This window comes from Diadema antillarum, unplaced genomic scaffold, assembly GCF_040938485.1.
Source record: "Diadema antillarum isolate AM-2024a unplaced genomic scaffold, OU_Dant_1.0 scf00000022, whole genome shotgun sequence".
NCBI classification, from domain to species: Eukaryota; Metazoa; Echinodermata; class Echinoidea; order Diadematoida; family Diadematidae; genus Diadema; species Diadema antillarum.
In genome coordinates this window covers 4,989,816-5,015,661 of record NW_027270911.1, presented here as the reverse complement: position 1 = coordinate 5,015,661, position 25,846 = coordinate 4,989,816, and the positions used below count along the sequence as shown (strand labels likewise).

Below are 25,846 nucleotides of genomic sequence, written 5' to 3'. Positions count from 1 at the left end.
ATGTGTGCGAGGTGATTGTATGGACACCATGGTACCATACCGCGAGGGAGTTCCGTAATATTTTCACAACAAAAGAAATGGGCGGATCCGACCACTTACTTTCTACCAATCACGTTTCCTGTAGAAAGTGATCAGTGAAATTTGCGTTTTGCAAGATAGCGATGTGCGTGAACACCCACTACACGGGCTCTTCTCAGAAAATATTTACAAAATTAATTTGCGTGTAGGGCCTACTGATGTGATCTTTAATAAGAACGAGCATTTTATGCGTACGTGGTTGAAAACCAAGGAGTTCCTAAAAAGTGCTATTTCAGCCTTGTTCACAGTTCAAATTTATTCTATTTTCTGTGAATTTCTTCAGAGGGGGAGGGAGAGAGGGAGAGAGGTGGAGAGAGAGATTGATGAAATACGGTACACTTTTTTTCTGAAACAGGCAAAAGTTGTTTTTTTTTTTTTTGGGGGGGGGGGGAGGGTCAAGAATCTGACGACGACTGCAGAGTCCAAACTTGAACAATTGTCACAATTTTCATAAAGTCAATGCTCGGATTATTCCATAACGGTTCTCTTCCTGAATTATCACTTATGTTCACTGGTATATTTCTTTTTTTTTTCTCTGTTCTCTACTTGGTTTATATATACCTTCTTTTTGTTACATTTTCCTCTCTCTCTCACTTCCATCCACATCGTTCTTGTTTTTGTTACAATATAGGCTAGGTATTTCTAAAATTGATGACATGATTGAACCATTACAATCGTATCAGCAGTTGTCCCTTTGATTTCTATCAGAGGTGGAAATCATACTAGTTGGCTTTTATATCATTAGACATTCATCTCTTTGTTTTTTTAGATGTTGCACTTTATCTCGCCCCTATGGACGCAATTAAAGGGATAGTCCATCCTGATGTTACGTTGCTTTGTGTGGAAACATATATATCAGAGTATAGATCAGTGAACATTTTTTTTGAGAAAAAAATAGACACACAGACACAGACACACAGTGATGAACTCACAAAGTTCTAGAGAGTAAAACGAACCGGCAACTCCGTGACATAGGTTTTGAATAACTTTTTTTCTTTTTTTTTCAGTTTTACTAATTTTCTCAAACATATTTGCACAGACAGCATAGTACGTTAAGGAAATTAACAAATGTTACTCTTATTATATAGGCCTACCAAAAACAGAGCTGAACAATTTTGGTTTTCAAAAGAATGACAAAATGTGTGTTTTTGTGTACAAACAAAATGGAGAGATGCTCATTATCTAAGTCGCACTGGCTGCCAAAATCTGAAATTCCTATATATTTCTTTATTGGTAGTGAAAAATGGAAACAAAAATAAAGTTTTATCTTGTCTATGGTGGTGAATCCAAAATCTGGATGATGCAACTTTTTGCAGTCTTGAGGATTTTGAGATATCAAAGGCAGCTGCAAAAAAAAAAAAATAATAATAAATTCCCATATATTTTCATTTAAATGGTGAAGGCAAATTGTGCTCCGCTCTTAATTCTAATGGCTCATATAACTTATTTTGTATGTCCATCTCCCCAAGAGTTTTCACTGATCTGCTTTTCTGCTTCTTTTTTTTTTTTTTGGATTTCGTACAAAGCAATATTAGTATCAGGATAAAATTCTTCTTAAAGTGCAAGCAATGTGGTGTCAGTTTCCCAATATAACTAGAGATTGGGATGTTCTGCCGATCAAAGGGAACTGCCAGTGTACTCACCCAGAAACCTCATGATCTGGAGCCAATCAAAGTGTATTAATCCTCTTCGTGCCTCATTAATTACCTCTCCATAGGTTTGTGTTTTAAATTTGTGCACATTTGGCTCATTGGCTCAGAAAGGGTTAATCCCAAACATCCCGCTCTCTATTTTTTTTTATAGCTTCTTTTCAAAACATTTCCGTTGCATGCATGTCTGCAGAATTTCATCTGCTTGAGATTCTTTGATCCAAGTGGTATCATCCTTCCTTTTTTTTCCCTCTCTCATTTTCTCTCTCTAATGAAAATGTTCTGATCCTCGGTGTTTTCAGGCTTTTCATGGACAATTGTTTCAAGACAAATGTTGGTAATTATATTAGATAAATGGATGAAAATTTCAAGCTTGTAGGGAAGAATATTATACCTAGGTAGTCACATAGTAGTAATGTCTTTGATTTTGCCAAAGACGCTTGTAGGTTGACTGTGTATCAGGGAATGTTCCTTTCTTTAAAAAGATTGAAAAAAATACACACACATATATAAATAATTGAATATATATATATATATATATATATATATATATATATATATATATACATATAATTGTGTGTGTGTGTGTGTTATTCAATGTAAATAACTGAAATAAAAGTGTGGCAAAGGATTGGTAGTACATAGAGATAATGATATGGAACATATACATACCCAGTGTTTGACAATCATCCATTTGAAAACAAGTTTAAGAAAGGAATAATCTATCACACAGCTCATTCTCCCATTTTGCACTTCATAAATATGTGTATGATGAACACAGTGTATTCCTGTTATAATGCAGTACTCAGGACTGTCAATTTTCTTTTCTTACATTGAAATTTTGTTATAACCAAGCAATAAAGTGTATAGTTATATAGATAATTTTGGGATGTGATATTGATTTTGTTGTAACAAGGATTTTGCTATAATCGTGTTAGTTATAACGGGAGTGCAATATACAACATTAAATAATTTTCTCTTTCCTTTTGTATCACTGCTGAGGCAGCTATCCATCTAAACTCAGTTTTTTTAATTGAAGTCTAACAGCAAACTGTGCAATTTGCTTCATCCTACATTACTACTTGAGAGTGAACACAGACTAATAAGAGGATTCTCTGCACACATTTCTCTGTATGTACAATGTACAACGTTTACATAATTGTCCCTTTATTTGCTGCCATCCTTGGGCAAAAAACATGAAAACGAATCAAACCAAAGTCAAGATGGTGTCCACAGCAACACTAACATGATAATTCAAGTGACCAAGTGATTTCAGAACAACGTTCATGTCCACTTTTACACTTTATCTCTGATGATCAGATCAACAATAATCAATACATAGACATGCACATATAGGCACTTTGAGTAATTCTTTTCAATCAATCAGCGGATCCCGTTCTAATGAAGTCCTCAGGACCAGCAGTTTTCCTTCATATAATATAAGGAAGGAAATTTTGTTATAACCAAACAAATGAACAATAAAAGACATTGAGCCAATAATTTTGCAATCTGGAATTTTTTTTCCTTCACTGGAACTGGAATTTAGTTATAACTGTGTTCATTACAACAGGAGTGCACTGTACTGAAGTTCGGTTGAATCTCTTTTGTTCATATGTCAAATTTCCATAAATGTAGAAAAAGGAAGAATTAGCCTTGACAGGTCAGTGACCTCTACAGTTCCTGTAAATCCATTACATTTATACCGATAAAAATAATAAATTAATAATAGATAATGATAAATAAATATTTCGCGAGGTTTTTATCTTCATGAATTTTGTGAGTCAGGTGCTATTCACGAAATTAAAGACACGCAAAAATAATGACTCTGATCATGATATGAATGTGACGCACACGCATACATTTCTTTGTTCAGTACAGTACTCAACTGTCCTGAATTAACCACTCGCGAAATCATCGGGAAGTCCCGATTCGCGAAAATTTAGACTCACTAAATATATGACATATACAGTATTACGCTGTGTTTATTTTCACAAATTTTGTATTAAAGTTGAACGATATTCATGGAACTGACAACATGCAAAACCTGTCTTCGGTAAAACAAATACAATTCATACCTTCTCGAAGATGGAAGATTGTCAACTTTGCTTCTGTACACGGAATAATACTTGTTTTTATTCTATTGCCATGAGCTTTTACCATCCCTTAATTCAATACCTTGTCAAATTGTGTAACAAGATGCAATGCTTACAAAACATATGGAGTCACTGAAACTCCTGAGCACAAGTAAAATGACTTGAACACAGGAACAAGATGCAAACAAGAAAATCAGGTCATCGTAAAATGAACACACATATTAATATGTAGGACAATGTGTAAAAGCCAAGTGGGCATCTATTTACACTGGAAATGTTACAGAAATGGCTGAATTTTCATCTTCAAATAACATTAACAAAATAGATTTTAAGCATGGGAGCTTGTCCCATGCATATGCATACCTACATCATTCTGTTATTAGATCCAAGAGTATGCAGTCTTCATTTTTTTCTTATAGTAATTTTGATTCTTTAGTGTCATTAATGATAATTGAGAAATTATCAAGGTGGGAAATCTATGAGAACAACTTTTTGTCTTGCTTTATACATTTAAGTTACATTGAACTACTTTCAATTTGAGGTTTAGGTAAGAGTGTTATGATGTTGGAATCTAATGACAGACATTAATACCAACATCTTCACTGAAATGCATGGCTCAAGGATGAAAACTGTTGTAGAATGAAAAGACTATCAAATTCAAGTCTTTGATGTATGTTATCATTTACAAGCTAGTACATTCTTGACATACTGCACCATCAATCAGGTGCAGACATACGTTTCCAACATAATTCACATATAACATTGACAGTTATGCAAGGTACTGCTGCCAGTAAAACAAATACAAGACATACCTTCTTGAAAATGGAAGATTGCAAATGTTACTTTTGCACAAACTTTGACAGTTATGCAAATATGAGTAAAGAAATATCAATAAAGCAGAGTACAAATGTAAATATGAAACCTACGAGTAATAGTTCATCAAGCAAAGGTGGCTTGACTTTAGCAGCATCATGTTATCCTCTGCACTGATATGGTCTGATGTAAACCGTATGCTTTTCATCTCTCCTGGTGGAAATCTGCTGTGCAATTTGCATGCTAATCTCTGATGGTTGGTCACTGTTTTAACAACCGTCAGCTACATTAGTGTGTGTGATGTACTTGCGTGTGTGTCAAGACTCTATCCACGTCTATATTAAAACTCATCAATAATCAATGATAAAAGCTGACAATCATCATCAGTGTAAACATTATAAATGAAAAATAATCTATGCGGTGATAAACATACTTGGCAATTATACAAATGTCTAAACATGAGGAAACACTAAGTTAAAAAAAAAAAATCTATCTCTGAGCAAATTAAACAAACAAGCCAACAAGGTATCTTGACTCTTCCTATCTAAAACTGAAAAAACAGAGTTAAAACTTTTCAAAGGCTATTAAACTGCTGCCTGATGATGTTAATACCGGTAAACTTACTGAAACAAGAAAACATGCTCAATACTGCAGTTCCTCCGCTTCTGAAGTAACCACAAACTGTATCATGGTGCGTTATCCACGTTGGGATCAACTCCCATAAGTGACATCCCACTTTACAAGAAGAAACATTAAACTTCTCAAGCTGGAGATACTTCTCTTTGGAAGTCTATGAGTTTGTGCAGAATCAAACTAGTGTTGCATGCTGCTCGAAAGTCTGCAATCTCCAGAGCTATTCCTCCATGTTTTCCTTGACCTTGGTGGAACTGACCTTGGCTTGTATCTCTGAAAACAGTGAGGTCATCTAAAAGATAAAGGAGACAAAGTGTTATCACTCATAGCATACAGGTCTGGAGAGTCAAACTTCTGTGATTATGATCATCCTCTCTATCTTTACCATGGCAGAACACTGTCATCTTTGAAATCCAGAATTCACATCAACAGTTCGTTCTCAAAATGTTCCCACTTTATCAAATCAATGATTAAACAAAATATAGAAAGAAGGTGGTAAAAACGTCTGCTTTTATAGGTATGTTCCTTTTGATCGCTTTAAGGTTCATCCACAGGCAAAATTTAGGAAAAAGAAAATTAATGAAATGTGGCTTGTTTGATCACACACGCAAATAGCTTGAACTCTTTATGTGCCGCGTTCGCACGCCCGACTAAGTCGACGGCATGTCAACTTCGCATGTTCTGCTCAAATGCACAAACCAGCCCAACATGATCAATAATTCACCAAATGGACGCAGCGCAATGATTCCATTCATGTTACATGTAGCTTGCATTTGATGTGGTGATTGACTATCAAGGGGTGTTCCCTACTGAATTTGTGAATATATTCCAAGTTTTTGTCACTGTTTTATGTGCAAGAATCATTCCCCTTATACAAAAATGTAGCTATTCTGGTCATTTGAAAGAAAAGCAAGCGTATGTAGATTTATTGTACAATTAACATCAAAGCAAAGCTTGGCATTGTCTCTACAATCTTGCTCATTACATGTCCAGGGTAACATAAAAGTTTCACAGATGCGAAAAACAGAATGTCTTTCCCAAAGCATGACTACTTTGCTGTCTCAGAATAATGTGGCACAAAGGGGGTTTACGCCACGACAAAAAGACTTAATGGCAGTTATAATCCCTCATGGAACAGAAGATTAGCAAGAGATGGCGCTGTTGCAAAATTTGGCGTTGTTGATGCTACTCAAGGTTTCTACCTTTTCCTCGTAGTTCCGTTTGAGACCGGTCAAATGGCCCATGAGTTCCATGCCCAGAGAGCACCAGACATCGGCCAGGCTGTACTGACCAGCGCTGAAGGGACGTTTGTTGGTCCACATTCCAATGTTAATATCAGGAAAGGAAACAAGAATTATGCAGCATGAATTCATTCTGTGCATCAATACTGAATTTTAAATATATATATTCTGGTTACAATGTGTTAGGCATAATACTGATTGGATAACAATGATGGTAATGATAATGATAATGATAATAATAATGATGGGATTCAAATCTTGACACTTACTTGATAAATCAGAGTCATTCTGTGGTAGCTTTTATTCTTCAAATCATAACATAAATACCAAATTTGAAACAGAGTGGGATGAAATGGCTATGGTATTTAACAGCTGTAGCATGAGTTCATCAAACTGACCACAATAAACTCACCTCACAAAGCAAGTGCTCAGCAGAAAATGGCTCAGAATTGCCACTGTGTACCCACTTTAGTTTCACAGAAGCCCACTTTTTAAACTACAGCACATAAGGCAATAACAACACACACCCAATGCTACCCTGCATACATAATCTATGGGCATGCACACAGTGAAACTTTCAACTTCTAGCAGTAGTGCAGTGTTCAACTTAAAGCAGTAGAGAAAACAGCTAAACACTGTACCACTAACCTGTATGAATAAATGCCTGTGTTCCAAGCTTTGGTCATCAACCACAGAATTTCCATCTCTGGATATTTCTCCTTAGCAGTGTACGAAAAACAAACACATGAAACAGTAAAACATATTAAACATTACAGACCATAAACATATAATGTAAATGAAAAGCTGTCGTGTACAAAACTTGCAGGCATAGTTAAACACAGTCAAGCCTTTTACTGTAAATTCTGCAGTATTTATATTTTTATGAATTTGAAGTCGCAAAATCAACAAACAGCAACAAACTTGCCCCCGTTACACAAATGAAAGTTTTATTCTTTATATCATAGTATTATGATTATAACATTATATCTTGGATGGAAAGTTTATCCTCAAGTAATTGGTTGAAAGAGTTTCACGTGATTATAGGTATTATCAGCTATGTCAGAACGTTGGCATGCTTGACACCCCATGGCGTACTTGTGAAATGATGTCACTTTCTATGACAACATTTTCCGAATAGATTATACTACGTGTGAAATGATATGTCACAGCTCATTAATTGTACCTACTACGAACAGTAAACTCCTGCCGAATACTAGTGTTCAGTGGTCATACAAGCACTCGAATACCTGTCATGGGCAACTCATGCGGGGTCATGGCTACAACGTTTTTCAATTTCTGATCACTCGCTCTGTTGCCCGAGGCCCACTGGCTGGAGCGTCAGCTTCCAATGGGACATATATTTTTAAACAATTCTATCAGTCATCTGCTTGATGTGAAGATGGAATCCCTCAGAAATAAGCCATTTGGTGAATTTACTGACAAAGATTTGAACGAGTCCATCACACCAGTGGACAGTGAAAAAACATAGAAGCAAATCAAATATTGACTATCAGTTTTCCGGAGATTTCATTCAGAGGTTGGACAGTCAGAGAGATTTGAGGATCTTAGCCTTGAAGGCCTCATGGAATCTTTTGTCACAGTTCTACGCCGGAGCACAAGACAAGGAGGGAGAGTTGCACACAGAAAAGTCACTGCAAGATATTCAGTTTGGGCTTCAACACTATTTCATGAAAACTACAGAGAAGTGGGCATTGTGAAGGGTGAACAATTTCCTCATTCTAACAAGACTTTAAAGGCTCCTCTCGTAAAATTGAAGACCAGTGGCAAGGCCAATGTGAAGCATCACGCCCCTATCAGTAATGATCATATGGCATGTATTCGAGCCACCCTTAACCCGTTGAGGATGGACTGATTTTGCTATAACGTGCATTTCTGACCTGCCCGAGTATTCTCGGGACTCGTCCTCAGTGGGTTTATTTAGATATGGCTGAAGGTCTGCAAAGGAAGGTGTTTCTCAACACAATGATATAATTTGCGATCAACTGGATGGAAAATATTAGAGAGATGAACACTGATCATTTTGTTCTCCATGTGGAAGGTAACAATGAATATCACACGCTTCGAGACACGCACACTAGAAACCATCAAACCGATGAAGAGAAAAGTCAAGGCGGACGAATGCATGCTATCACAGGAATTAACCCTACGTGTCCTGTTACGAACATGAAAAAGATGGTCTACCTGTCCAGCGAATAGAGACACTACGGTAATGATATGCGTACACGTTCTATAATTTAAAGCACTCTGTTATTATTATCATTATTATTATTGTTGTTGTTGTTGTTGTTATCATTATTATTATTATTATCATTATTATTATTATTATTATTATTATTATTACTACTACTACTACTACTACTACTACTACTAGTACTACTACTACTACTACTACTGTTATTATTGTTGCTGTTGTTATTATTATTATTATTATTATTATTATTATTACTGTTAATCTTTTGTACGTACGGATGTGACAGAGGCCAAAGCGGAGGGTTTGTGATGAAGATGGAGTGTGGCATGCCAATTCACTTTCAGGAAAATGGACTCTCCTATCTGCAAGATGACTACTGATACATCTGTGAAGCTGCTGGTTGTTCAAAGCACTACACAGCAATCATTCATTGTGAGCAACTAGTATCACCTTGCTAGACTATGTACAGTATGCATTTGACAGGTCACCACTCTGAGACATTGATAAAGAACTATGCATGTACTAGTGAGCATATCAAGCATCAGATATCTGACACCTTGTCTGCAGTTCATTCTGATCAGCCATCAACATCTGTAACATCAGATGATAAAGAAAATGACAACATTGATAATGATGGCACAGCCCGACAGTCAGCTTCTAAGGATTCTGAGCTTTGAAGAAATTCTCAATTAACAACCACAACAACTGCCAACACAAGCCAAACTGGGCCCTGTTTCATAAAGCTGTTCGTAAAGTTACGATCAACTTACGAGCGACTGGTGATCAGTTCTTGTGCTGAATTATTAAAATTCTGATAAGTATAGCACATCAGAGCTGATCACCAGTCGCTCGTAAGTTGTTCGTAACTTTACGAACAGCTTTATGAAACAGGGCCCAGGACCGGATGTTTAGATCAATGAACATGAAGCAACAAAATCTCCAACCCCAGCAATATCATTTCCATGGCTGTGTTGCAAATTCTTATAACAATTAGCCATGCATAACAAAAACCACACAATCGAAAGATGTAGATAGTGTAAATATGTTGAGACAATAGTTTGACATATCAAGACTTTTTCATTGAAAATCATTAAAAATCATTAAAACTTGGATTTCACTGAAATTGGTTATAGGCACAAGACTGCAAGATAGGATACACCTTACAAGTAACAATGCAAACCTTTAATCTCTTTCATTTCTTTTTAAGTTTTTGATTCAAAACAGAAAACAAATATACTCTGCGTAGTTGTGAGTTCCTGGTTAAAACTATGCGCCTCAGTGACTCTAAAACAGCACAATTTACTTTGGGGCTGCATCCCTCAGTGAATACTACAATTTTGGAGTCACCTCTGGACAGAGATGAAATTTAAAGTATATATGAATGAATGAACTCTTCACCGAAATGTCCCAATTTTTCCAATGTTACCCCCTTTGAATTGGCAAGTGTGAACAAGTGTGAACATGACTGGACGGTGCTTACCTTGTGTTCACTCTCCAGGACCTTGAGGACCACCTTGTAGTGACCCCAGGCCTCTTCCCTACCGGACTGCTGAGGGCTCTCTCCCTCACCCAAGCACAGTCGGATCAGGCTGTGAACTGTTTTGCTGCAAGAGGGGGAACATACAGAAATGTTGTTGAGAAAAAAGCATTAGTTAGATTGTAACATGTCCCTTTTAATTCTGCTGGAGCCTTGCGAGTGTATGTTACTGTTCTTTGTAGATGAATATCAGATAGTTTCTATGCCATGTCTGCACATTTTAATGCCCCCCCCCAAAAAAAAAACAACAACCAAAAACAAAGGGGCAAACGTGATCTGCTTGCATGTGGATTGGAATTATTGACTTGATACCAAAAACCCACTCGCTTACATTTCATTCTTGTCTTGAATGAATCAAATAATATTATTTCACGTCATTTCTCTTCTCATTCTCTGGTTCTATTTCTTTGCTCTCTATAATGTTTACCTCCCAATACAATTCCATTCACTTCCATTTGGGTCAAATATTAATTTTCCAATTCAACTGTACTCTGTGTGACAACCTTCGAATTCTAATTTCCATTCAAGTCTCCATTCTTTTTCGCACCTCGATCCAAACCTATTTTCCATTCCAATTTCATTCTGTTCTGTTATGCTTTAATTCTAATTTCCATTTCAATTCATTCTGTTCCCAGGCTTTCAAGTTCTTTTTTCCATTCCAATCTTCAGTCCATTCAGCGACTCTTAAATCCTTACTTTCAATGCAACGACCATTCTGCCCCATGACTTGCGGTTCTTGCTATGTTTCAAATCCATTTTTCCAATTTCCCAATTTTCGACTCAATCTCATAGGACATTTTCCCAAATCAGCCAATCAATGACTGACCTACCTGCACCTTTCCAGGTCAACCTGTGGGGACTTGAGATGTCTGTCTAGGGCTGCCTGCAGGAGGCGCTTGCTCAGCTGCTTGTAGTGGGCAGGAGGCTCAATGGCTAGTGCTGGGCACATGAAGAAAATAAGTCAGCAAAAACGTGACAGGCAACTCCCTTTATAACAAAGTCCTTGGGACCAGCAGTTTCCTTTCGATACATCAAAATTTCATTTCAGACAAACAGTAAAATATGTAGAGATATACATGTATACATAGATAAAGATTTCAGGACCTGAATTTTTATTTCATCATGACCAGTTTCGTTATAACCGTGTTCATCATGACCAGTTTCATTATAACCGTGTTCATCATAACAAGAGTGCACTGTAAGCATTTCATTACTTTTCAACTACAATCATATCCTTTCCCTTCACCTCAATTACAGAAATATCACATTATTTATTTCCCTAGTGTATTTTTACTCCTTTCACTTTTGTCCTGGTTTCAATTCTCATCTTACCTGTTCGCTTTGGAATGTACTCCTGATATATTTTTTTTCATTAATTAACACATGGAATATTTCATAAATATATAGTTAAAAGTTTTTACACCCATCTTGCATGGATTTTGTATGCTTTTAACATAGCGTGTAACTAAACTCAATAAATAATAGTTTTATCTTATTGAAATTTTGTGAAATTGGAATAATTTTTGCATATGGGCAGTAAGAAATTGTGATTCATTAAAAACTAGAAATGTCGCTATGGCGACTGATGCCTCCGCCATAATGCATGATTCTCCCAATAGGCATATAGTACAATGTCTTCACAATGTGTGATCCATGACAGTTTCACATAACTGGCAAAATATTGATATGACAGGTTTGTCAGAAATGACTCGAATGTTCACTTTCCTTGAACTGGGTTTGCTATAATTGTCGAAGAGTGAAGGGTACACATATTTGGGGATTTGAGAATTTTTACTTGAATTCTGACGGACCCTTTTATAAGTTTATGCATTGAGTAATTTGCAAGGTATGAAGAAAGAGTGTAATTACAGTTCAAAATAGATTTTTTTTTTTTTTTTTTTTTGGGGGGGGGGCATTGAAACCTGGCCTTTGACCCTTAACCTTTGACCCGTGACATTCTGGCTGGAAATTTCCTGGAGAATCTCCATTAGGCAATATATATTAAGTTTGAAAACTAATAATGCAAGCATTTCATATACTAGTGTATGAGGGAAATAGTAAAATATTGAGGAGTTGACCTTGACCTTTGACCCCATGACTATTGACCTATGACCCCTAAATTCACTAGATAATCTCTGCCGTTCAGTACATGCGTATGTACCAAGTTCCATGAAGATACATTGAACCATTTGTGAGAAAAGTGATACTACAACATTTTCACCTAACCTTTGACCTTTTGACCTTTGACCTAATGACATGAAACTCTCTCTGGAGAATCTTTATGCAGTAGTACATATCTACACCAAGTTTCAAGAAAATACCTTGGGGCATTGCATAGATATTGGGGAAATAGCAACATTTTTAGCATTTGACCTTGACCTTTTGACCTTTGACCTCTTGCCAATGTCACTAAAATCTACTCAACTAATTGTCCCATCATACATCATCTTTGGACCAAGTTTGGTGAAAGCTACTTCATCCAGTTTTGAGTTATCACGTAAACAGATAAATTTCAGGATTTGACCTTGATCTTTGACCTTTGACCTCAGTCCGATTTCACTAAAAAACTAATCAAGTAATTGTCCCATCATACATCATCCTCCGACAAAGTTTGGTGAAATTTGCCCCATCCAGTCTTGAGTTATCGCGTAAACGGATACAATTTCATGATTTGACCTTGACCTTTGACCTTTGACCTTTGGCGGATTTCACCCAAAATCTAATCAACTAATTGCCCCATCATACTTCATACTTGGACCAAGTTTGGTAGAATTCAAGTCAATATTACTCAAGTTATCGCGTAAACGAAAGCGGACGGACGTACGGACGTACGGACGTACGGACGGACGGACGGACAACCCGAAAACATAATGCCTCCGGCACCACTTCGTGGCGGAGGCATAAACAAAATAATCCACGGTAGGATGAGGGAGATAGTGGAACTATAGTTTCTTCCCTCCAAGGTGTCATACAGCTTATGAGACTTACCAGCCAGAGTTTCAATCGTCTTGATGTCATGGGCGGAGGAGGAGAGAGCCTGAGTGATGAGGTTCTCCAGGGCCGACTGACGTCCAAGCTTGGCAAGGGCCTCAAACTCGTGGAGCAGCAGCATGGATGGCGCTCGATCCTTGCTGCCAGCATCTGAGGTGGGAGGATGCAGAAATGTGATTGAATCACCTATCATTTCAATGTGGTAGAAATCTGCAAAAGATTTTGCAAAATCATGCAAATATTTTTGCTTTATATGTACCACTAGGTAATGTTTCATTTCCGCAGAATTACAAACATGCGACATTCATCTTAATTGGCAGAGCACGAAAAATTACTTGTTAATGCTCTTTTATATCCACTTTTATAGCACTCCATTCACTGCCATTCAGCTAATTATAGCAAGCAACTCTAGAAGGAGTTCCTGTCTTCATTCAGGTATCTTGTTAAGATTTGGAAGAGCAAAGAAAAAGAAATGCTTTTTTTTTTTAGCACTGATGATTCTGAGATAAAATTCCAATATCAGTATCTACAAATGGGCATCTTTGATACTATTTTTTTCTTTTAGTTACTTTTACTATGTAGAAAAAAATTATGACATATGGAAATTGACCACAATTTTCCTATCAAAATCATTCATACTAGTCTATGATTGCTGCAGATGAGATTGAGCAAAACATAAACGTACACGTCTGACAAAATTCTATTGCAGATGGGAGCAAGTTCAAATTTCAAGATTTTTACCATCTGTGCTGAATTTTTACCATAAGTGTCTCAAATAAGAATACCGTACATCAGCTATCTATGATGTAACAGGTTGACTAGTTAATAAGAGCTCATCTCAAGGATTAAGTTAATCCAAGACCACCAAGTCCACGGCCTTTAAGGACCCTCAGACTGGCTTCACTGACCCTCTCAATAAAAATCGCAGTTTGGCCTCTGACATTTTATGATGTCCTTTCTAGAACTTTTCACTTATGCAACTGTAATAGCCCTGTAATATCTCTTGATTTAAGCTGTGTCATTTATTAGATATGGAATCACAGCCACTCACCACCATCTCCTAGGTTCTGAAGCAGATGACATATGTTCCGACAAGTTTCCACATGCTCCAACACTTTCTCCAATACAGGGGTCTGCATGAACAAGAAATACATGAAATTTTTTTATATCATTAATGATAAGATGGATGATAATATTAGCAATATTGATGATAACAATAGTATTTATTGTTAGAATCAGGATAGCACTTGTGTCATTGTCTGTACCAATGTCAGCATTTGACTATAAGCATTTGTTACAGATACAGTTGTTATTAAACACAATGCACTATTGTTGCTTTTACATAACATTACATTGTTCATTGATTGCTGCATACAGTAATGGAAGGAGCAGCAGTATTAATCCGTTGAGGACGGGCTGAATTTGCTACAACACACATTTCCCAAAGACACTGCCCAAGTGAAACGTGAAGTGAAGTGAAGTGAAACGAAGTGAAATAAAGTTAAGTGAAGTGAAGTGAAAGTGAAGTGAAGCGAAGTGAAATGAAGTGAAATAAAGTGAAGTGTAGTGAAGTGAAGTGAAGTGAGTGAGTGAACTGAAGTGAAGTAAGTGAGTGAAGTGAAGTGAAGTGAAGTGAAGTGAAGTGAAGTGAAGTGAAGTGAGTGAAATGAAGTGAAGTGAGTGGAGTGAAGTGAAGTGAAGTGAAGTGAAGTGAAGTGAAGTGAAGTGAAGTGAAGTGAAGTGAAGTGAAGTGAGTGAACTGAAGTGAAGTAAGTGAGTGAAGTGAAGTGAAGTAGGTGAAGTGAAGTGAGTGAAATGAAGTGAAGTGAGTGGAGTGAAGTGAAGTGAAGTGAAGTGAGTGAAATGAAGTGAAGTGAGTGGAGTGAAGTGAAGTGAAGTGAAGTGAAGTGAAGCAAAGTGAAGTGAAATAAAGTGAAGTGAAGGGAGTGAAGTGACGTGAAGCGAAGTGAAGTGAAGTAAGTGAGTGAAGTGAAGTGAAGTGAAGTGAATTAAGTGAGTGAGTGAGTGAAGTGAAGTGAAGTGAAGTAAGTGAGTGAAGTGAAGTGAAGTGAAAAGTGAAGTGAAGTGAAAAGTGAAGTGAAGTGAAAAGTGAAAAGTGAAAAGTGAAGTGAAGTGAAGTGAAGTGAAGTGAAGTGAAGTGAAGTGAAGTGAAGTGAAGTGAAGTGAAGTGAAGTGAAGTGAAGTGAAGTGAAGTGAGTGGAGTGAAGTGAAGTGAAGTGAAGTGAAGTGAGTGAACTGAAGTGAAGTAAGTGAGTGAAGTGAAGTAAAGTAAAGTAAAGTAAAGTAAAGTAAAGTAAAGTAAAGTAAAGTAAAGTGAAGTGAGTGAAGTGAAGTGAAGTGAAGTGAAGTGAAGTGAAGTGAAGTGAAGTGAAGTGAAGTGAAGTGAAGTGAAGTGAAGTGAAGTGAAGCGAAGTGAAGTGAAATAAAGTGAAGTGAAGGGAGTGAAGTGACGTGAAGCGAAGTGAAGTGAAGTGAAGTAAGTGAGTGAAGTGAAGTGAAGTGAAGTGAATTAAGTGAGTGAGTGAAGTGAAGTGAAGTGAAGTAAGTGAGTGAAGTGAAGTGAAGTGAAGTGAAGTGAAAAGTGAAGTGAAGTGAAAAGTGAAGTGAAGTGAAAAGTGAAGTGAAGTGAAGTGAAGTGAAGTGAAGTGAAGTGAAGTGAAGTGAAGTGAAGTGAAGTGAAGTGGAAAGTGAAGTGAAGTGAAATAAAGTGAAGTGAAGTGAAGTGAAGTGAAGTGAAGTGAAGTGAAGTGAAGTGAAGTGAGTGAAATGAAGTGAAGTAAGTGAGTGAGTGAAGTGAAGTGAAGTAAGAGAGTGAAGTGAAGTGAAGTAAGAGAGTGAAGTGAAGTGAAAAGTGAAGTGAAGTGAAGTGAAGTGGAAAGCGAAGTGAAGTGAAAAGTGAAGTGAAGTGAAACAGTGACTGGAACAGGGCCCCTAGCATTCAAGTGTGCAGACCTACACAAATTAACAGTCATTCACATCACATATTACAAAACTAAAGTTTGAAAATGTGTTAATTAGGGGCCCAATTTCATAAAAGGTGGAATGGGAACTTTAAATACCAACAGCCATTCAGGAAGCTGGATAGTTGTCATTACCATGACAGTTGCCATTCCATCAAAAGTTGATATCGTATCAATTTTTCTATGAAATAGGGCCCAGGATGTGTGAACAGCACTCATCCCTCCTCCACACCTTGTTCCCTCCTGGAGTCATCTCTCTGGCTGTCTGAAGTCCTGCTGCTGCAGCCATCACCAAACAAGTCTTCTGTCTCCCAAGGTTGTTGGCATCGTTTGGGAGAAGCTCACAGAGCTGTGGATGGCAGTGAATGAAGGGGTTGCAGGGACAGAAACATTACTGTCGATTTGATATGCGTGTAATAAATGGTAATACCACCAACCTTGCCTTCCACTTAAAATATTCATATGGTTTTTGTGAATACTCTCTAGCAACCCCCTCCCCCCCCCCAAAAAAAAGAAAAAACTAGAAATATCACTAAAGGTGATTAATACCCCCGCCCCGTGACGACAGTCTTACCCAAGGAATGATCTTTCCTTGATCTTCTGCCATTTAAATGCCGTTACCATGGCAACGCAGCTTCCGACACGTCCGAAAAATATGTCTTGCACATCTTCTCACCAAGACTATTGTGCGTGCCACATTTCATGAGCTTCAGTCGAATACAGAGGAAGTAGTTCAATCCGCAAGATCTTTCCTTGATCTTCTGCCATTTATATGCTGTTACCATGGCAACGTAGCTTCTGACACATCCGAAAAATATGTCTTCCACATCTTCCCACCAAGATCAAGGTGTGTGCCACATTTCATAAGCCTTGGTTAAAAAACTGAGGAAGTAGTTAAATCCGCAAGATCTTTCCTTGATCTTCTGCCATTAATATGCCGTTACCATGGCAACGTACTTTCGGGTACTGTCAAAAAATGCGTCTTGCACGTCTACAACCAAAGGCACACATCTGTACCAAGTTTCATGGAAATTGGGCAAAAACTGAGGAAGTAGTTTGCAACACAAAATTTTCCATCATTTTGGCTCATAATATGTGAGCTGTTACCATGGCAACATACTTTTTGTCACTGTCAAGAAATGTGTCATGCTGACCTATATCCTAAGACAAACATTCAATATGAATTCCATGAGAATTGGAAGAACACTGATGAAGCAGTTTTGCCATTAAGCATTTTGCCCTATATTTTACCAATAACATGCCGTTACCATGGCAACGCACTTTTTGCCACTGCGGAAATATGTGTCTTGCACATTAACATATTCAGATGAACATCTGTACCTAATTTCATAAAAATTGATCAAAAACTGTGGGAGGAGTTCGCGACGCAAGATTTGTACCCATTTTTGCCCATAATATGCCGTTACCATGGCAACGTACTTTTGGGTACTGTCAAAAAATACGTCTTGCACATCTACAACCCAAGGCACACATCTGTGCCAAGTTTTATGGGAATCGGTTGAAAACTGAGGAAGTAGTTCGCGACGCAAGATTTGCAACGGACCGACCGCCCGACCGACCGCCCGACCGCCCGACCGTCCGCTGATTCCTATATATACCCCCTTCAAACTTCGTTTGGCGGGGGTATAAAAAAGAAAAAAAAGAGAGAGCTACCACTACGGCTTCAAGGTTTGAGTTTTAACCCGTTGAGGACGAGTCCCGAGTATACTCGGGCAGGTGTCTATGGGAAATGTGTGCTGTAGCAAAATCAAACCGTCCTCAACGGGTTAAGATACTACTTCTTCATAAGTACTACTCAATAAGTATTAGTCACACTAGTGTGTACATGATTTTCCACAGTGATTTAGACAAGATTTATGACACTACAATGAAAACTTCATACATTTTGCATATGTATACTTAGCACTGCTTTGATTGAATACTGACAGATTAACAACTTTCTGTAAAGATGAAACAGTAACTCATCATGTTAAGACTAGAATATCTGAGTGATATGCAGAGATTGTACAAGGGGATAAATTTGATACAAACAGAGCTTTCGTTAATAGAAAAAATATCAATATTGACATTCTCCGTTGATAAGTTATACTAGTCAGACACTATCACACACACTTTTAGCAAGAGTGCTCATTTAAGTCGAAACACTGTACAGCATTATTTTGCCATTGTCTGCATTCAAGGACATGGAAGAGTTTAAAAGAGTAGACCATGGTAAAGCTTGGTGTGTGTTTCACCTTTCCACAGAGTTCAAAGAACTTGCAGGTCAGTCGACTGTCAGTGGAGTGTTCAATGGCCAGGTTCCAGGCTGATGAAAAAACAAAACAAAACAAAAAAACATGCAGCGTAAACAGTGTCAGGTGATCCCATTTTAGGAACTTGACTGATACGAGCCAATGAAATTCACTGGCCTGAATACACAAAGGCAATTTAACTCCAGTCCTTGGACTCTGCAAATTAAGATTGCATGTATATGAAAATGACACTTTGTGAATGCCAATGGACATCCAATGATTAGCATGCACTGACATGTGCATGTACAAGCTACACCTATTTCACACTTGTTTTAGTCCATGGAGTACACTCGTGATATTTCCCTTTTTTTTGGTTTTTTTATAATGAAAACTATCTACACTTAGACTCTCAAAATGTTTTTGTGTCAAAAAAAAATGTGTTGTAACTGTGGTGATATTGAAGAATATGTGGCAGATTATTCAACTTCAATGAGTTGAGATTTAAATAGAAGTGGAAGTCAGGAAATGTAATCTCCTTCAGTTCAATGTAGGAAAGAAGATATGATTGAAGAACTTTGCCTTAAAATTCATTGGCATGTTCATCTATTTCTTCTTTCCATTTTGAAGCAGAGATCATTGAGCAACAAAAAAAATCTACCCCTGATGGAGTATAGAAGATATACAAATTGTCCCCATTACCACTGAAGAGTATAATTACGGATAAAAACCAAAGGCAACATAAAATCTTACATTGTATATTGATATTTAAAGAAGCCATGCATAAGTGGTGAAACAAATGCACTTTGTGTCATGCCATTACCAATGGTATATCTATTTCGCAGCAATGTCATGAAAGCTATTCAATTTAAAGTAAACCAACCAAACCCAGGGGTGTGAGAGTACTTGCAGAAAAACAAAAAATCTTGAAAAGAAATGGAAACTTATGAAAAAAAGTCCGAAGTGCACTGAACTGTGAAAATTTAAATAGATTTGAAATGCCAGAAAGTCTGAAAAGTGGGCTTTGACCAGAGTGAACAAATCTGAAATCAGATTAAACCATGAACTTTCACATCCCTGCAAACAGTGACACATTTACATTCACTAGATTACTAAATTTTTTGCATTGTTATTATTATCATTATAATAATAATGATAATAATAATAATGATAATTATTATTATTATTATTATTGTTATTATTATTATTGTCATTGTTGTCATTATTATTATTACCATCATCATCATAAGCATTATTTGTTCACCATTACAGGAAAGCATGCAATTGTTACATATCATTAGTAGCCCCATATCTGTTGCCTATAGTCATTCTCACAAAGTAGGACAAAACTCACCGACTTTCATGAACCATGCAGCCTCGTTCCGCCGGGTCTCTTCATCACTGAGTGATACCACTTCAAGCTCTGCCAGACTCTTCAGGTGCACCAAGACTGTGGATGAAATAGAAATTGAGACTTGCCTATTATCTTCTTCTTCTTCATTATAATCATTATTATTGTTGTAATCATTATCATCATTATTATTATTGTTATTATTATTATTATCATCATAATTATTAATATTATCATTATTTTTTTATTATTATTATTACTACTACTACTACTTCTACTACTACTTCTATTTTTTCAAATTCAAATTCAAATTCAAAGGTTTTATTTTCACTTCTTTCAACAGAATGTACAAAAAGTATAAATTCGACATGCGTTTGAAGGAATGATACATAGATAGCAAAAAAATAACATTTGTCAGTAGTCATTACAAAATGAGGCATTTTTCATGGAAACATATTTATACATTCGGCGAAAAAAAGTGGAGGTACCCACTCAAGAGACTATGCCTGTACAATGTGGGCACCTCACAGGAGAAAAAAAAATTACTGTAGCCCACTACCTTAAAGGTACCCTTTACCACTGGGAGCAGTGATAAATAGATTTTCAGGTGATTACATTTGATGCACAAATGTAGGCCAGTTGTATCACAAAACATCCTACCATATAGAAATTTTGCAATAAAGCCTAAAGGAGATATCACTATTTTTCTCAATAAACTATAACTGTAAACTGTTTAGTCTAGAAACAATCTTATTATAACTATTGTTCACATTTTGTAGATTTAACAATACTTAACATTGATTCCACTGATTAACATTTTTAGATTTGTTTCCATCCCTAACTCACATTTTAGAACTATTTTGAAGCACCAAAGCTTGGTTTTTGTTTCATCTGCAAATGGTTCATAATGTCTTTAACATGAACTTAGTTTTAGATGCTTGTTACTATGCTGCGAAGGTCACAAGGCACGAAGTTAATACATGGGTAGAATTTCAAAACTGTTGGTTGGTGACAAAAAAAAAATCGGGTATATATACCTATCCATGTAAAGAGCAGCGCTAAAACAATATATCTCCTTCAAGTCCTCAGAAAGGGGTAACCTGAGCTTTTAAGCTACACCTGTACATGCATGATCATTACATTGTAGGCCTACACTTTTATTTATGATCTATTGCAGAGAGGTTAGCGCACTGTTGATTTGGTTCTTTTCAATTTTTATTTCAAGAAGTTTCTTTGGCAAAATGGGTATGTTGAAGCTGGTGGTTCCATTGAACAGTTTCATTGAAATTTCCTTAATTTGACTTGCATGAACTACATATATGATTATCAAAGACGAGCAACAAATACCTTAGTCTTGGGTAGCAGACATCTTTACCCAATGGCAATTTGTTATTTCCTTTCAATGAGAAATTTCAAAAGTGCAGAGTTGCCTTACATCATTCAAGAACTACATGTATAGCGACAGAAAGAAGCCCCGTAAACGTTCCGTGACTTTAAATATTTGGTCATCATCATTTTATGTAATCTGTCATACCTGATTCTAAGTATTCTGCCACAACATTTGCCTCACTCCTGAAACACAAACAAACAAACAAACAAATGACAGGAATCATTCACAGCACTCTAGTTGAATTTGATGCATTTTTTCTAACATTTTGGTTGTGTGTTGGGTGTGGTCTTCGAACGAGTAGCAGGGGGAGCCATGATAGCTGGTAGAAGCGTCCTCCCAATTACAGAACAGAAGAAAACTCAGACCAAGTTGTAGGGGTGTGGGTATCAAATGCAGACAAGCGCTGGTTTTGAAAAATAGCGTGAATTAAGGTATTTGTGTTGAAATAAAAGTGGTAGCCGAGAGAGCAGGAACAACTGCATGTCTGTCTCCATATGTGCAATTGACTGTCCAATGAGAGATGATTTGATGAATGAAATCCTTCATATATCCGAAAGACATAAGTCTGAAAGATAATCATTATTGATGGTTGTTTTGAAGGGAGAAAAAAAAGAGAGCAAAAGATGTGGACAATACTATGGTCACAACTACATGATTACATGTAACAGCAACTTTTAGTAGATTATCATATCACATCACATCACATCATCACACCAGTAGTCTTTCATTTTAAAGTGCTCTAGGAGAAGGAGGAATTAGTCTTGTCGTTTCACATTTTGCTCTATGTCCAAAAAAAAAAAAAGGGTGAAGTTGTGAAAAGGCCTATAAAAAGAAGCAGTATTGCTACTTGGAAACGGATATTACACAGACTTGTTGATTTATTGCTTTCAATATGTACAATAACATTTCCAATCGGCTATGACATGGTATACTCGATTTCTGTAAGCAATGGATAAAACTGACACACTCTCAAGAATTTTATTGCTTACTTTGGATCTCTGCTCCCTTCAGACAGGGTCAACCTCAGTCTAGTTAGGCATCTAGGAACAAAGAAAAACATTATTTCATAGCTCGATTATCCAACGTTTTTTCTTTTCTGTGAGTCCAAAGGTGGTCTATATGATCAGCATTCACACAAAATATTACAAACTAAAGATGACGTGAAATGTCTAACCTCATCACACTGCCACAATGTACGTACAAGTACTGACATGATTTTAATTAAATTCTTTGTTATCAATCCTGTCCATAATCGAAAAGTTCATACGTAACAATTAATAATCAATACTTCTACATAAAAAAAAATGTTTACATGTAGAACTATCTTGATACATTCATCTAAAGATATCACCTGGTACTTGAACAACTTGCAATCAATGGACAGTAACATTAATATTTATAAAATTGCTTGAGCCTTTTTGTGATATAACCTTAAATGTTTTATCGGGGAAGCATAAAGTATCACCTGAAACAAGTGAGAATCTGCCGAGGATCCATGGAGCTGTGGACTAAGTTTTCTAGGGCAGCTATGGCAACATGCTTGTTACTTCTCTGGGAAAGAGACAAAGTAAAATTGAGAAAGAGAGAGAGAAAAAAAATACAAGCAAATAATAGGAGAGCACATTCATTCGAGATATGCGCAGTGACAGATTTGTTAAATGTTTTTCTCAATCGATTCAGTGATATATTCCTTCATATTTTCAAGGGATAGTGAGTGTTAGTTTTGAGTGAAGAATGACATTCCAGTAGTCCATGACAACAGTGATGATGTGTTCATTGCACAGAAGTACTGGAAATTTGTACAAACCTCAAAAGCTAGCTGAGCAGCCAGTGAAATGAGACTGTGAACTTCTTCCTGATGTGGAAGATCCTGTGTGGTTTCCTGGCCCGATGCAGCTGCACCGAGCTTTTGAATGGCAGCGATGGCTGGGAAAGACAGAAAAAGCAATGGTCATCAATAACAGTGCAAAAAGTTACAATGTGGATGAGGTAATGTGGAGTGAGGGAAAGGACCTATGAGCATTCTCACTATATGCTTTCATGTATTTGACATGCCGGATAAGAATATCTTTAATTAAAGTTAATGAAAATTTTCAAGACACATTTCTGGGATCAGTGCAATGTCAGTTATCTATATCCATTCAACTCTTCAGCAACTTCTATGTCTGTACTAGTGTAATAAAATATTCAAAAGCATCACATGATCCACTTACAAAGAATCAGGTGACCAACTCATATAGAATACCACATGACTCACTACAAAGCATCACATGACTCACCCTGTTCATCCTTGCCCTGGTTGATGGCTACTTTGAAGAGTAAGTAGTGTGTGTAGAGGTTGCTGGGGTCATTCCTCTCTGCCTCCCCCATTGCTTCCTCAGCCTGAAAGTAGACATAACGTATTCAAAATGCAACAATATCCACAAATGTGACCGTGCATCTCAAAACGAACAAAAAAAGTCGCACGTACTGATTTTGTGTGAGGACTCAAAACCGGTGAAATGGGTCATCTGAGCTGATCTTGACTTTTTCATATTTTCTGGAAGAGTAAATCTTCTTCTACATTATGCTAAATTTTGGGATCATAAAATGGGCAGGAAAGTGTGTTTTCTTGCAGTTTTCAAAATGATTTGAATCTTAATTTTATTCTTTCTTTTTCCCCTTTGCAATACAGGCAAGGAGAGTGGGATGATTAATAATCTTTAGAAGTTCATTGAAATTGGTTCCATGGAAAAAACAATCTGACAAAATAACTGTGCTATTGAAAAGATTCTCACACTGAAAGTAACCCAAGAGATGGTAATGTCTTTACCAGGAAGCTTCAGCTTCAGTGGTCTACTGGCAGCCTTACCTTCTGGAACTGCTGCAGTCTGATGTAGCAGGAAGCTCTATTCCTCTGCAGCTTGGCGATGTTTGTCTTCTCCATGTCCGGGTTGTCAGCCAGCAAGCTGAGGGAGAAGTTGTACCACACCAGGGCGTCGCCGCAGTCGTCCCCCTACCATGTGAGGCCATCCAATGCAAGGGAGAGGGGAAATCATTGTGGCTCATGTAGGCTTGTATGAAAACTTTGCATGTAACTTTGTATGTTTCAGTGAGTTTGTAATACCTTGCCGCCAACTGAAAGTTTGTGTATGTTAAAACCAGAAATTTTCAAATTATGCATGAAACTTTTGCAAAATCTATGAAAAGCTAAGATTTGCAAAAGTAAAATGCATGCAGAAGTTATTGTCTACACAGTGCAAGTTGCCAGTGGCAATTCATGAAAGTTTCATGTCACGAAAAAGGCCATAGGCTCCAATTTACAAAAGTTTCATCCTGCAAATGTTTCTGATTTTATAGTGCTCCCTTCCACAAGGAATAGTTTATACATCAAATAACAGTTTGAAGCTTCCAAAATGTGATAATCAGTCTGATCACTGCTAGGAAATAGATATATCATTGCACGAGTTCACAGAAAATAAGAAGAATAGTATGGGTGAATAAAGAATGAAAATTGGGTTATTCCTTTCCAATAGGAATAGTTGGCAGGTATAAACAGGGGTCGCACTTAACTTTTTTTTTAACTAGCCAGGTGGACTACTTAGAATCAATTTTGACACTGAAGCAATATTTTGGCTAGCCAGACGGACTAGCAACTTCAGAATTTTATGATTTTTAGCTAGTCCGATGTGATTTTGGGTGGCCAATGGCCAGCGGACCATCGCTAATTTCGAACCCTGTATAAATAACTACTGATGTTCCTACTAAAAACAACAACGAAAAGCAAGATCAATATTCATTCAGCAGTTATAAATTCATGTTTGTTTTTTTCATTTTACCCCATTTAAAGAATGATGAAACTCAGGTTTTTAAAATGGCAACCATTTCACATGATGACCTCATGTACTATAATGAAACTCAGGTTTACTTTGACAATAAAAACTATTTCAGTTAATGACCTTATGTGTATAATGAAATTCAGGGTTACAAAATTATAGCTTTTTAAGACAATGACCTCATTAGTAAATTGAAAGTCAGGTTTACTAATTAACAACTATTTCAGGCAATGACAGTAATACCAAGCATGCCATGATACGAGTGTGATTTTGACAGGTAACAATTGTCAATTGGATTCAATTCAATTCAATTCAATTCAATTCAATTCAATTCAATTCAATTCAATTCAAATGATTTTAACTCTTTATGTGCCATGTTCACATGCCCGACTCATTCGACGACGCGCCAACTCTATATATTCTGCTCAAAACCACACACAAACCCAAAACAATTGATAAATTGCCAAATGCCGCAGTGCAATGAAAACAATTCTTGTGATTTATTTCCTGTTACATGTAGCTTGCGTTTTATGTGGTGATTGACTATCAAGAGGTGTTCCTTACCAGATTTGCGAGTAAGATCTAAGTTTCTGTCACTGTTTTGTGTGCAAAAGTCATGCCTTTTATGCAGTAATTTAGCTACTGGTCAATGAAAGAAAAGCCATCATAGATTTGTCGTACAGTTTATAAGAAAGCAAAACTTGAAATTTTCACTACAACTTTGCTCATTTACATCATGTCCAGGCCCCGGGGTAACAAAATTCTATGATTTGAATACAGAATGTTCTCCTAAAGCGTGACTACGCAATTGCC

General features: G+C 36.9%; 1 protein-coding gene across 1 annotated transcript in view; it reads right to left on the bottom strand.

Annotated features, from left to right (window-relative positions):
- Positions 1 to 5,486: 5,486 nt before the first annotated feature.
- The window catches only part of LOC139731484 (testis-expressed protein 11-like), a 34,785-nt gene continuing 14,425 nt past the window's right edge, over positions 5,487 to 25,846 (bottom strand). The window contains exons 16-31 of the mRNA XM_071642371.1: positions 24,070 to 24,213; positions 23,498 to 23,600; positions 23,026 to 23,144; positions 22,684 to 22,769; positions 22,208 to 22,258; positions 21,363 to 21,400; positions 19,832 to 19,927; positions 18,484 to 18,554; positions 16,461 to 16,577; positions 14,299 to 14,380; positions 13,245 to 13,397; positions 11,087 to 11,195; positions 10,200 to 10,323; positions 7,156 to 7,226; positions 6,469 to 6,562; positions 5,487 to 5,558 (exon numbers count right to left, since the gene is read on the bottom strand). Of these exons, the coding sequence (XP_071498472.1) occupies positions 5,487 to 5,558; positions 6,469 to 6,562; positions 7,156 to 7,226; positions 10,200 to 10,323; positions 11,087 to 11,195; positions 13,245 to 13,397; positions 14,299 to 14,380; positions 16,461 to 16,577; positions 18,484 to 18,554; positions 19,832 to 19,927; positions 21,363 to 21,400; positions 22,208 to 22,258; positions 22,684 to 22,769; positions 23,026 to 23,144; positions 23,498 to 23,600; positions 24,070 to 24,213 (1,530 nt within the window). The remainder of the gene's footprint in view (positions 5,559 to 6,468; positions 6,563 to 7,155; positions 7,227 to 10,199; positions 10,324 to 11,086; positions 11,196 to 13,244; positions 13,398 to 14,298; positions 14,381 to 16,460; positions 16,578 to 18,483; positions 18,555 to 19,831; positions 19,928 to 21,362; positions 21,401 to 22,207; positions 22,259 to 22,683; positions 22,770 to 23,025; positions 23,145 to 23,497; positions 23,601 to 24,069; positions 24,214 to 25,846) is intronic.